This window comes from Chaetodon trifascialis, chromosome 17, assembly GCF_039877785.1.
Source record: "Chaetodon trifascialis isolate fChaTrf1 chromosome 17, fChaTrf1.hap1, whole genome shotgun sequence".
NCBI lineage: Eukaryota > Metazoa > Chordata > Actinopteri > Chaetodontiformes > Chaetodontidae > Chaetodon > Chaetodon trifascialis.
The window spans coordinates 11,492,020-11,505,831 of NC_092072.1; the positions used below are offsets into that span (position 1 = coordinate 11,492,020).

At 44.1% G+C, this 13,812-nt stretch overlaps 1 protein-coding gene across 4 annotated transcripts in view; it reads left to right on the forward strand.

Moving 5' to 3' along the window:
- The window catches only part of ripor2 (RHO family interacting cell polarization regulator 2), a 65,330-nt gene extending 51,674 nt beyond the window's left edge, over window positions 1-13,656 (forward strand). For all 4 annotated transcript variants that reach the window (XM_070984607.1, XM_070984606.1, XM_070984608.1 and 1 more), the window contains exons 7-22: window positions 1,950-2,099; window positions 2,529-2,592; window positions 2,812-2,855; window positions 3,134-3,259; window positions 3,628-3,776; window positions 4,389-4,518; window positions 5,545-6,294; window positions 6,855-7,036; window positions 7,179-7,341; window positions 7,475-7,607; window positions 8,117-8,278; window positions 8,674-8,829; window positions 9,437-9,639; window positions 9,756-9,839; window positions 10,418-10,508; window positions 10,917-13,656. In XM_070984607.1, the coding sequence (XP_070840708.1) occupies window positions 1,950-2,099; window positions 2,529-2,592; window positions 2,812-2,855; window positions 3,134-3,259; window positions 3,628-3,776; window positions 4,389-4,518; window positions 5,545-6,294; window positions 6,855-7,036; window positions 7,179-7,341; window positions 7,475-7,607; window positions 8,117-8,278; window positions 8,674-8,829; window positions 9,437-9,639; window positions 9,756-9,839; window positions 10,418-10,508; window positions 10,917-11,017 (2,688 nt within the window). In that variant the 3' untranslated portion in view covers window positions 11,018-13,656. The remainder of the gene's footprint in view (window positions 1-1,949; window positions 2,100-2,528; window positions 2,593-2,811; window positions 2,856-3,133; window positions 3,260-3,627; window positions 3,777-4,388; window positions 4,519-5,544; window positions 6,295-6,854; window positions 7,037-7,178; window positions 7,342-7,474; window positions 7,608-8,116; window positions 8,279-8,673; window positions 8,830-9,436; window positions 9,640-9,755; window positions 9,840-10,417; window positions 10,509-10,916) is intronic.
- Window positions 13,657-13,812: the final 156 nt, after the last annotated feature.

Genomic DNA, 13,812 nt, shown 5'->3' on the forward strand with positions numbered 1-13,812 from the left:
ATGCTGATGGCAGTCCTCTGGAGTGGAGCTTGGCTGACCTTCAAAAGGACGTTTCCTTGAAGGCAGCGAGGGGCTATTGTAATTGGGGGCAAAAAAATAGCTTAATTAGTCGATAATGATATGATTACTGATTGCCTGAGAAGAATGACGGCTATTCATCATCCCCAGTTTGTGAAGGCCCAGTTTTGTTACAGGGTCACAAAATTTTCTCCAGATGAATAAGCCATTGTAGGAGTCCACTCATTAATGAGAACAGTATTGTAGTATCTCCTGATCTAATCAGTGGAAAAGTTCACTTAGATGAATGAGTTTCCTCTGACTTCAGCTCAGCTTCCACTGCTCATGTTGTTTTTGTTGTGAACATATGTGTGTTAAAGTTGTCGATTGGTGGCTCTGAACCAGCTCCACGCCAATCAGAGAGCTGAGAATAACAGTGGTGGTTGGAGGGTGTTTTATAGCTGGCTCAGCTCAGCTGCTGCAGCCCCGCCACATACACCACATACCACAGACAGACAGACGGGGCTGGGTCCCAGTCGGGGGTTGGGGAGCTGAGGGGGGCTGGTTGGTTTGAGGTGGAGTAGGTGGGGTTTTTATGTATGCGAGCCAAGATCATTAGTCATTATAGCATCATCAGGCTATGTTTCCCATCCTCTAGAACAGAAACGGCACTTTCACTTTTATTTATATTCCCTCATGTGCCCACCCACCACAGCAGCAGCATGTTCTCTGTGCACATGTAAACATGTCCTCATGCTCAGTCACACAGTCTTTGGTTCAGACACAAAGATGCACAAACAAACACTCAGAGAAACTGTTAGGACGACAGGAGCCCGAATGGCCCATTTTCTCCTGCTTCTCCCTAATGAGAGCCATAAAGAGCGCGAGGCATCAATATTTCAGTGCTCTCGTCAGGCGGGCTGCAATATTTCCCTTTGATGAGGCTCATCAGAGGTGTTTTGTTTTTGCCCGGCTGCCACTCCGATCATATGTGAATTCAGGAAGCCCCAAAATCAGACAGACAGGACGCTGAGAAGCCGGACTGCTGCTAGATCGTGGTTTCTGGGGGAAATTACTTGGCAAAAGTGCTTTTTTTTTCTGTTGTTTGAATTCAGTTTTAGTTGACAAGAAATTGCGCTTATTTTTATCCGTGCTAGTGGCACACTGCAAACTCCACTACCTTTTGCTTTCCAGAAAAGTGAGTTTCTCAACTTACGCACTCAGTAGAACTATAGTTGCTCTGTTACAACATCATCTTGTCTTGAGGAGTTCAATCCAGTGGAAACTCCAACATTTCAGCTCTCAGTGCTGCAGCAGGATGTTGATGGACTCGTTCCCTGTGGGTTTTGGTTACATCAGGCCGGTGCGGCAAATTGAAGTCGGGCAGACGTCTCCAAATGAGCTCTAAACGCCGTCTGTTGTTCCCTGCTTTGGGAGTGTCCCAGTCGCTTACTGGGACAGCATAGGCGTCTGCCACTGGAGGCTACAGTTACACTGATGCATACCAGCTGTATCTGTCCACATGCTAACCTGTCATTTAGTCTGTCTTTTATACATTGAGTCAGTGTTTCATTCTCAATAATGCCTGTTTTTGCTCTTGTTGAAGGCCCGTTGATAAAAGTTACTGAATACTGCACAAGCCCAAAGCTGTGTTGGGCATCCATGAATGAATCCCAGTGAGATGTGAACACATCCAGAATAATTTAGATGGCAGTTGGAAGGTTTTGAGGAGTTTGCTTCCTGCCCAGGGATGTTTTGATGTAACGTATGGAGGGTTTCAAACTTCAAAGACTTGTTTCATTTCATTAGTGCAGAAGTTTCTCTCTCTCTCTCTCTTGCGCGCGTGTGTATGTGTGTGCGCGTGCTAATGAACGTGAAAGTTTGTGTATGAATGCACGCGTGTCCTCATGGAACATTTATTAAAGATGGAGGGACTCTGTGTGCGCTTTCAGGTGGATGAGCTGTACGAGGCCTTCTGCATCCAGAGCCGTCTGAGGGAAGGTGCCAGCCGGATGAAGCAGGCCTTCTCCTCCTCTCCCTCCACTAAAGGCACCAAGGAGAGCATCGCAGAAGTCAACCGCCGCTATAAGGAATACACTGAGGTAGTGGCACGGAGCATGGTCTTCAGTGTATGAGGAGGAGTTTTGCATGAAAATGCCTATTTACCATGTAAAAGTCATACAAAGGTATTTGAATAGTCCATAAACTGCACATCATTTCATCTACAAGTCTAACAATATGCATTAAATATTGGGTCACACAGGTACTGATGACTGCTTACACTGCCATCTGTAAACACTGACATGTGTAGTCAAACACCTCCAGAATGAGCTTTAAATCCCAATAACACACACACACACCTGTCATCACCTGTCCCGAGGGCTTAGACTAGCCACCCCCCCACCCCTGCACCTTTGTGTTGACCGGCTTTGTCAGAGTCTCTGGAGATAACTTGATTACTATTGTTGCTCTTGTCTTGTGAGACAAAGGGCTGTTTATGTGATCAGTCTTATCTTTCCCTCCCTCGACAGAACATGGCCACCTTCGAGAGCGAACTGGAGAACCTGCTTGGAGAGTTTCACATCAAAATGAAAGGTGAGATAAGAGAAAATCTTTCTAGTGAGGAGTAAACCCATTCACAGACTGACATTCATAACTGATTGAGTGGCAAGAAATCACTAATGTTTGCAACCATATTTCAGTATTCGGTATATTTCTAATCCTCATTCTGTATTCAATGCATAACCTTGTCTGCACTTTTTCCTTGTATGCTGTCCAAATGTTTTCTAAAAATCAGTTTCCTCTCTCTGACAGGTTTGGCAGGCTTTGCCAGGCTCTGTCCTGGGGACCAGTATGAGGTGAGTACCTTTATATTTTATGTCACACAGGGCCGTTAAGAACAACTTGACTTTCCTGTTGACGTCCATGTGTGAAAATTTATTTAAAAGTTAGGATAATCAATACTTTTAGCTCAAGTTTAAAATTACAAGTCAGAGTTTGGTGGAATAAGATGTGTCCCATCTTGTCCTCCATGTTTCTATTGAGTCTAAACTCTGAGGCTGTCAAAGTTGTGTCCTTTCTCTGGCTTCAGGCTTGCCTCTCTTTGTATACACGGCCTTCCCTTTCCTTCCTTTAGATCTTCATGCGGTACGGTCGCCAGCGGTGGAAGTTGAAGGGAAGGATTGAAGTGAACTCCAGACAGAGCTGGGATGGAGATGAGATGGTCTTCATGCCTCTCATCACCGATCTTATCAACATCAAGGTACTGTAGAAATGCAGATAAGATAACTTTGTACTCAGGTGACACAGAGAGGGGTAGAAACAAGTTAAAATCAGATTCAGAGCTTATGTGTAAGTTTGTATTTCATGCACAATATCCAGGATGGATTGATGATCATTCTGAAGGGTCATGGTCATACTTCAAGGTATATTATGCAGGATTTTCCCAAAAATTCATCATCCCTGATGACCCATTAGAAGTGTCTGATGGTGTGTATCTGCAGAGACCCTGCCCTCTGTCTGTATTTTCTTATCTTCCTCTTATTTTATCTTATAGACTTATTAGACTTATCTGCTGACTCAGAAGAACCTCTGTTATCCTAATCATCATTTTGCCTTGGCCCCAATCAGGTAACGGAGCTGAAGGGCCTGGCCACTCACATGCTGGTGGGCAGCGTGATCTGTGAGACCAAGGAGCTGTTTACCGCCATGCCTCAGGTGGTGGCTGTGGACGTGAACGACTTGGGGACCATCAAACTAAACCTGGAGGTCACGTGGTAGTAAGTAGACCAAATTTGATTCAACCTTGTCGAAGATGTTTGCTGATGCGTGCGTCAATTCATAGTATCATCTCTAAATGTCAGTATAGATAATGAGATGGATACCAGTGGGAGGCTAAAATTAGCTCATCATTTTGTTATTATTTCATGGACATTCACTGGATTTAATTTTGTGTTCAGTTCACTAAAGTTTCAATGAAATTTCATTAGGATGCTAACATTTTGTTGCAGGTTTAGGAAAGGGATAAATGTTGGATTAGCAGTGTTTCAGTCAGATATAGCGACGGCCTTTCAACAACAGCGATGCTTTCTATGGATATTTGGATTCATGCTCAGTCAGTATGTCAATCACCGGCTGTGTTGAGTTGCCAGTGATCACCTACTATACAATAATCAGTGTAATATTCAGTTCATGGCTTTAAATTCAGTCTGCATTACATATTGTTTTCTGCCACCTGGTGGAGAATCGTGGTCATTACATGTTATGGAAGTTAACTGAGCAAATCAATCCTGCTTTTTGACATAACCAACTGAATTAGATCACATATGCAGTACATGTAGGTAAGCCTGGATAAATCACAATAAGTGGCTCGTTTCCATTCCTCCATCCAGCCCCTTCGATGTAGAGGATCTGACTCTGTCGTCCGGCAACGTGAGCAAAGCCACAGCACTCCAGAGACGAGTGTCCGTCTACAGCCAGGGCACGCCGGAGACCCCCACCTTCCAGGACACCTCCTTCTTTGTGAGTCAGACGCACAAACCTCCTTTAGCTTCACCGGTGTGGTGGTTTTGTAGTTTGTAGAACTGAGAGCAGCAGTTTCTGCTGTTTGTCCTTCAAATCAATGTAAATCACCATCTAGGCTAGAAGAAACTTCATGTTTTTTAGTATTATAACTTGGTGCATCGAGGCAATAGATGACATTTTGCCTTGTTCACCTCCATAGTCTCTGCACACTAACCTGAGTTTGCACCCTACTGTATGGATATTTTTCTGTTTTTTCTGTTGATGCATCATGCTTACTGTATGTTAGCGACAGTAGTGCTACCCCTAAACTAACCCTCACCCATTTCCCTGCTATCCTCCTCTCCTTTGCATTTCTACATCAAAACCCCTCACCCACACTCTGTCCCACTTTACACATTTATCCATCCCTCCTGTATCTCACTCACCTGCCCTCACTCAAATACCCAACACCTTGTCCTATTTGCCTGCGTGCATTGTGTAAAGAAGTGGCGGCCTTATCCCGTGGAGCGCCAGCGCCTCTCCTTCCTGCACATGCTCCGAGACACTCTGCTAGAGAAGCTAAGGCGCAGTCGCTCGTTTGGTGACCTGGCCTCACTCCGGCCAAGGCCCAAATCCAGTCTGGAGGTCTATGTGAGTGTGTTGTGGCCCCCCCGACCCTCCTAACATGACTTTTGTGTGCCCCCTACCTCACTGACATGACGGGGATGGACACACTTGGGCTTGTCAGTCCCTTTCTGTGGGCTGCTGAATGCCACGTGTGGCTTTTTGCATGTTTGTTTGCATGACATGCTTTAAGCTGTTTGTGTTCTCTTTATGTTTTTCTATGCAGATTTACCTTAATGTGAGCAGATGTGGTCATAAGAATTTAGAGAGTAAAATGCAGTGAGAGTGGATGTTTTAAGTATCTCTTGTTCCACTTGAGAGAGCTTTCTCCTGTACTTTTTTGTCTTACACACACTGATTTCAGGCTGTATCTCCCACCTGTTTTGTTATGCATATTTACTCTCCTGTCCCTCCTTTCAGTCCACTTTACCAGACGATGTCTTTGAGAATGGCGGCTGCGGCGTGGCCGAATGCAAGCGTCTCTCCTTCACCTTCTCCGACACCTCTGGTTCCACGCCCAGCCCCAGCCCCGCCCCAAGCTCCCACTCCCCGGGCCAGTCCAACCCTGAGATCACAGTCACTCCTCCAGAGACGGACCCGTCACCTGCACATATTCTCCCAACCAGGGAAGACTCCATCGCGGAGGAGCATTTAGTGGAGGAAGAGGAGGAGGAGTATGAAGAGGATGGGGAGACCGGTAGTAGAGGAAGCAGAGCCACCAGCGCCAGCCTTGCCAGCGACGAGGCCGAGGTGGCGGAGGACTCTGAGTGGGAGCGCACAGAGTCCCAGAGAAATTCAGGCTCCAACTGCGGCTCAGCTGTCCTGTCCCTCTGTTCTGACGGCCACCTGTCTACAGTAGCTCCAGAGGACGTTTTCTTAGACCACACTGACGAACTGAAACCTGTGGAACTGGACACAGAGGAGGCGGGCAGCCTGACCAGGCAGCTCGTGAAGAGGCTGACTTCTTCGGAAATTGTGCCAGCGAGTGGGAGCTCTACGGAGGGCGGAGGGAGCCTGAGCTGGGCAGGAGAGGGAAGCAGGGCTTTCCTGGAGAGCAGCCTGGAGGAGGCCATCCACAGCCTGCTGATGAAGCTGGAGTCACTGACTCACCGCTGCCGAGAGCTGCAGGACCTGGAGCAGGAAGTGATGCGTCTGGAGGACCTGCTCAAGGTGGTGAACCCTTCTGTCTCCCTCTCTAATTTATAAGTGGACAAGCTCTCATATGGGAGTGGTTTCAGGGAATGTTACTTTCAACCAAATGCTAAATTTATATTTACTTATTTCTTTGTTTATTTTTACTTCACTCCTTTTCCTTTTACAGTTCTTTTGGGTTCCTCATCAAACAAAAAATAAATTTACTTGCAAAACGAACACAGTGGTCTAACATTTGGTCGTGTAATGTTTATAAAACTCAATGCATCAACTCATAACACCTGAACAGACCTTTTACTGTCCATGGGGCTTTTATTTTGAAGAGGCTGTCCTCTGGAGTGCCTCTGACATACGGTCAGGTGTTAAAATATACAGTATATTGAGTATCTACACTGTGATGCAGATAAAAATAAATAAAAAAATTAGCATTTTAAATTACTAATAATTGACCTAAAAATGCTGACTGTGAGTTTGGCCTGATTCGCCTGTCAAAACATCAACTATGTGGAATAGACTGTGGCTAGGATTTGTGAACGGTTATTAACTCTCCATCTCTCCCTCCGCCTTCCTGTTCTCAGTGTCGACTCCCGGGTCACAGGAGCCGGTCGTCCAGTCTCAGTCTGACAGTGGAGAGTGCCCTGGAGAGCTTCGACTTCCTCAACACCTCTGACTTCGATGATGAGGATACTGGAGACGATAATGCCGTGCTCAGTATCCCACAGAGGTCTCCGCTTTTTGATACAGACGGAGAGAGGATCGGGTGAGCTGGAGACGAATGGAGTGTCAAAGTAGCTCTCAACTAAAAACCATTGTAATCTACAGTAAACATTACAGGACATTAGATTAGTCCTGTGTGATGCTGCTGCCACCTGGTGGTGACTCTGAGTATTTGCCTCCCTTAGGGTCCAACATCCAGAGGCCAGAGGGCACCTGAGTGAAGCCCTGACAGAGGACACCGGGGTGGGCAACAGTGTGGCAGGAAGCCCCCTCCCTCTCACCACTGGAAACGAGAACCTGGACGTGGCTATCGTCATCCACCTGCAGTACTGTAATCACCTCATACAGGTGGAGCTCCTTATCACATCTGACATCATGTTTTGGATTCTAAAAGATAAATCAACAGATATAGTAGACATTATTTCTGTTTGCCATGTCAGCTGCTTACTGCAACTTTGTTTGTCTCTTCTTGTTATGGCAGCTGTTGACCAGCGGCGTGGGTGTGTGGCAGCGCCGCAGTCTTCTCCTCAAACTGTCGATGCAGACTCAGCTTTTGGAGGAGCTAGCAGAGATCAGTGTGGACAGACTGGGAGCCATTACATCTGCTGCTGACGGTAGGCGCCAAGGTTATTAAAAGTTATTCGATGAAAAGACACAAAAAACAAGTTCACGATTATTTAATCGCACACAAGTGCCATGCATACACATTATTGCATCTCTATACCGATTGACAAGTCACCGTGGTTGTGACTTATCAATCACAAGGTGGCCACACCCTAAAGCATACCCTGCGCCATTGATTCATCTTATTCATCACACTGTATTGAAGAAGACTTGAAACTAGTGACCATAAACTCATAAGGAAAATGTTTACTGAGGTAATGAATTAAGTGAGAAGTAGAGTCATTTTCCCATAGACTTCTATATAATCGTATATTATTGCCCCCTGCTGGCCATTAGAAAGAATGCAGGTTTATGGCACTTCTGCACTGGCTTCACTTGAGCAGTCTATGTGTTACTATTTAAGTGCTGTATAAAAAACTTCTTACCAGGCAAATAAAAGGACTTTGTTTGGTTTCCAGCAGCTGACCTTGTGCTTTTTGTTTGTTTTTTTTTCTCTCAGTCCTTCCGGGCCTCGCGGAGCGCCCACAGCTGATGACTCTGTGGTCAGAGTGCAGCGGGTCTGCAGGACTTTTCCACACCACACTGGACAGAGTGTTCAAACACATGAACCAGCGCTACACGGCGGTGCTGCAGGAAAGACACCCACACAGCGCCGACACAGGTTGGATCATCTCCGTCTTCTTTCTGCATCACGTCTTTTTCTGTGTGCAGCACTGTCTTGTTTTTATGTTTTTTATGGCTGTGTAAAGTGAGTCACTAATTTGGTTTGTAAATCAGTGTTAAATTTGTTCCTGAGGGAAAATTAGGTCACTGTAGTTGCTAAAAACAGGACATTAAAGAGACTGAATAGAATAGACTGTGAATCCAGAGTTACGAGGATTGTTTGCAGTGGTGAAATGTGACTTAAAATTAGCACATCCTTAAACATGTACAGCAGTAAAATGGACCTTACACATTAATGTTAATGTTGTTTTATATTAATTAGATCCTCACAATGCAAATGTAGCTGCTAGAAACAGTTTTCTCTGACCGCAGATTTCCATCTCTTCCCTCCAGTGATCGGGGTCGTTGTGGGCGAGATGGTGGACAGGAGCGATCTGGTGGCAGCTGCGTTGTCCCAGGACGTCCTGACTGTGTTTCAGTTCCACAGCTACATTGTACAGCATGAAGTACAGGACATGGAGACACACCTGCTGCACTTGGCCAGAGAGGGTGAGCAAAAGGGGGGTGACAACTTATCAACTGAAATCCTAATACTGACTCTAGTAACTCTATACCTGTCTGCCACTGATTCATGAAAATCCCTCCTCTACAACTCTTATTTTTTATTCAACATAAATGATTTATTTTGTACAGATTTTCACCAAAAAATGCTTTTTGTTTTAAAAAGCAGATCACTTAAACCAGCTTTCACTCTCTGTCTACAAGCACCCAAATCTTTGCATGCTGTAAGAGGACTGATGACTAGTTCACAGTAAATAAGGTCCTCTTGTAACATGAACAGCTTGAAAAGGCTTTGTGTGACAGAAAATAAATAGAAAATAGAGTGACAACAGGCAAAAACACTGCAGATTATGAGTCACTGCGGAAAATTCAAAAAGCAACAAGACATGAATGAACAATGGAGTGTTTTCTACAGAAGATTTCACCCATTTTTAACAGTTAAACACTGCTAAGTTCCTGGATTTTTGAAAACAAACTGAAAAGATATTGATCAAAAGCAAAGTGGCTCATGTCAGAAATAAAGAAAAGACGCTCTACAGACTATTTTATGTCTAAACTGTTATGTTTGACACGTGTCTGTCTGTGTCATCCTCAGATGTGTTTGCAGAGGCTCTGTGCAGTGGGGATTATTCTCAGTGTCTAGCGGAGCTGGAGGAGGTGCCTGTGGCATCCCTGTGGCCCCGCAGCAGCACCCTGAGGGCCCTGGCCTCCCTGCTCACTGCGGAGGACCCTGAGGTCAACAAGGCAGCAGCTGACTACCTCTCTACTGGAGCATCACGCAGCCACTTTAGGACCAGAGTGAGTAGTGCTGAAGACAGGGGGGCATGTTAGAGAGAGATGAGTGTAAACAACATTTTAAATAGTCTCGACAGATGCTGCGAGCCTTGTTTGAATGTTTCTCTGTGTGTGTGCAGGCAGTGGAGTGCTACACCCAGGCGCTGTCAGAGGCTGGAGGTCAGAGCCAGAGGGCGGCCTGTTCAGCTCTCAGCTGTCTGCAGGTCAGTCCCCCCAATTTGGATTTTTTGCAGCGTGCTTGCTTAACATGGTGTATGTGTGGTTTGCTGGCAGTGAAGAGATCTCTCCCTAACGTGACTCCAGTGTGAGAGATTGAGGACAAAACACGCAGTCCTTGTTCTGTGCAGAAACGCTCAGTTCAGACGAGTCAAATCGAGTGGTGTCCTCCAAAATGACAGCTTCTTTTTGGCACTGTGTGTTGGCTTGTGTAGCTTTGTAGCCGTGGACACAACACCAGCAATAAATCTACGCTGCCAGGACGAAGAAAAGCTCATGGTTTCTCATCAGTTAGTTTTTGCAGCATGGACAGGATGATCACAGCGAACCATTATTCTCTCACTGAACACTACATGTGCCATATAGGTATTCTGTTTGTTACTATGCAACTGCTTAGTTGCTTTTCACTGGTCTTGAGTCTTATTCTAAAAAAAACACTGGTTCATCATACAGTCAGGTGAGAGGCGAGACACCAAAATAATGTTTCTTGTTTATCTAAAGCGCTATGACGGCTAAGGAGTTATGTGTTGTAACAGAACCATTGTGTATTTGTGTCTGTCTGTAGGCAGTAGAGAGCATCAGAGCGGTCGTAGCGCTGTGTGATTCAGCCGACGAAGAGCTTCGCCACGTTGCCATAGAAACCCTGCTCACATTTGGTGAGTAACAAATTTATGGAAATCAAATATTGCTCAGCTTGGTCTTTCAATACACTTCTACACTTTCATATCTGTATTTTTATTTTGTATTATTATAAGATATAAGTAAATGTAGTTTGTATATCAATACACATTTGTTTGAGCTGATGGTGCACACTGGATTTAACCCATTAAACTTTATTGGACTGAAAAAAAGCCTATTGGGTCTCCATCGGCCAGCCTAACATTGCCTTTTATACACACACACATACATTTGCCTTGAACCAGTAGAGGGGAAGCGTTGCCTTTTCTTAGGCCGATAAAGTTTTTGAAGCTTGAGTCCAATGTGCAGGTTCATTTTTCACTGATTTGTACCACACCATTGTCACCTGCCGTCAGTTTGTATAGGTGACCTTGTGTTTGTGGCAGGTGAGGAGGGGCGGCTGGCGTACGAGCAGCTGGACACGGTGCCGGGGGAGATGATCCGTCTTGGGGCGCGGCGGGGAAACGCCGTCACCACTGCCTTCTGAGCCACCGTGCCACCAATGACATCACAAATGGCATCTCAGCCCAAAGCTCCGAGGACAGCACCGCCCCTCAGCTTCACCCCGCACTGCACACCTCACAGGGCTGTTAATGACTGATCACTTTATTGATCTGCTTCATGGCACAGACTTAAGGATCTCCACTTTAGATCACTATTTTTACTGATACTGCCGCCTAAAAGAACTAACACCAAACAAACCCTCTTAACCACAAAGACACACAACCGGTACCCCTCCTGCACACACACATGCACACTTACACACCTAGTCCTCCACCATCTCCACTTTCAGACGCCGCTCCCTCCCTCCTCTCCCTGCTTTCTGAGCCAGGCGGACCGGTCGTGTTGAGTTTAACAGGAGAATTTGACTGGACACAAAGCCGCTGAAAGCTGCTCCAAAGACTGTGGAAACTGCAAATTGAGCAATGCATCGTCACATGACCTCTGTCAACAAGCTATCCACCACTGCACACAACGCCTGTATCACCTGCTCACTGATTAATTATCATCTTGATTGTTACGGAGTCAGTTGTGTCATGCAATATACTAACTACGATTTTTGAATAATCTCTGTTTATCACATGTTTTAGTTGGTGGTTTTGCATTAGAAATGTTTTTTCCCCGCTTTCAGAAGATTTGCACTGTTGTAAGGCATGTAAATATGGCATATTTTACACAGCCGGTGTAATATATGTGCTTGTATTTAAAATCTATTTTTAAGTTCTGTTTTCTAGTACGTTCCATTTTGAGTTTCAGGGATTCTTGTGTGGTTGAAAGATGTGTCTTTTGTGGCACGGAGGACCATTAATGAGTTGAGAATGGCGCCTGACAGGAAGTCGTGTTGCGGTTTAAAAGCTCGAGTTTCACAGCAGTTTACGGTCTTGAACAGATTTTGACCTCCAGTGGAGGGAAAACCTGAAGGGTAGAGGTGAAGCAGGTCAGCACAGTGCACGAGGTTCACTCACTCAGTTTAATTCGCAGTTTTCTCATACTTGCAGTTGAACAAGTGCAATTCTCTTCTGTACATACGTGACTGTTTTTGCACCCAGCTGACATGAGAGGACATTTGACAAAGTCAGCTTTGACCATTTGAGCCTTGATATGGTCCACAAATATACTCTTTTGTAAATGCATTTTTCCTACCAGGTACGAAGCCAGACGAGGGCAATAAAGGTGGTTTAGGATCGTCATCGTGCACTTTCTTAATAAACGTACAGAGAGGAGGCTCCTTTGGGCTGAGTCAAGGCGTAGCCTCGGGATTGGCTACCTGCATATCCACACAGTATGTGAGCTAATGGCCGCATTAGAAAGCGTTTTCTATGAGAAGCTGCAGAATGAAGTGTTTTGTTCGGTATGTCTTGGGTCTGTTTTACTTCTCTGCATCTTAACTGTAAAGTGGGAAAACTGACCTGAGGTAAGAGCCCAATTACAACTTTTCTCACTGTAACTGAACTACTGAGTCTTGTGCTAGTGCACGGCGACACAACTCACATTTGTTCACTCATCTTATTTATTATTTACTCCTTGTAATTCTAATATTCTTTGGAGTTATACTGTAATAGTGCAGATGGCATTGTTATGTAAATGAAATGTGTATTTATGTTCTATTTCGGAGCAGGTCTAGTATTTGAGATATTGTTTATCATTTAAATAGGCCTCCATGTTATTACCATGCAAATGATCTCATGCTTAACTTTAATTGGAGTTTATTTTGAATGAATTATATTCAATAAATTATTATTTTGGAGAAGATTAAGATTTGCTAATAGTCTAATAGTATTATAGATTTCTTTTCCCTGAAAGGTCCCCGATGTAATGGGACATTATATATTAGAAATGTTACTTTATTACTTCTAACATTTACTGTAACCAAAGGAAAGCTTCATTTTCAAATGGTCTTTTAATAAGAGCTCATGATTCATTAAGGAGAATGTATTTTCAACACATTTGCATTTTGGCCAGAATACTCAGACTTACCTTTAGAAGCACAACGTAAAAATAAGACAAACCCATAATATATGAATCTTGTCATTTGGTTCTAACTGCACAGTCCAAAAGCCATATTGATTAAAGACAAGTGGTAATATTTTTATGAAATGTATTTTTTTCTTTTGTATTATAATCTGTAAATGTGTGAAGCTGTTACTAAAAAGCTGAAGATGGCGTCAAGGTTTTTTTTTTTTTCTAGACATCCTTTTGGAAAAACATTGTCCATGTTTTAAGTAACAGCTACTTTTCTTTCTTCCATGATGTGAATAACGTTACAGTATTTGGCAAAGTATCTTAACTCACTCACTGATTCAGTGAGGGTTCATTTGTTTTTGGTTTTTTTTAGCTGCTTTCCTTTTCAAACTTGCAGTTTACCAGTGTTAAGTCAAGTTGATTCATCGGCTGTTGAATTCCTAATCAACACAAACTACGAGTTGTCAAACTGTGCACATCTTTAATTATCAAGAGAACAGTTTTAAGAATAACTTGGTTCACTTTGCTGGAATTGATCTTTATCCATCTCTGTGGTCAAAAGCTTCCGTACTGATCTGTTTAGTTGCATACTACTCTTCTCCATTGTCAGTATTTCCTCTGCTCATCAAAAGTTGCAATAAAGTTTATTTTTGCATAATTGAACCCACAAAATTTGGGATTTTTTTTTGACCGAAAGTCTGAAATGTCTGTCAAGACTGATGCTTGTCTGTCAAGTTATTTTTATTAGCGTTGTGGCAATGTGGCATGTCATAGTGGGAACAAAGTACAACACTACAACTACCCAAAAACATCACAACA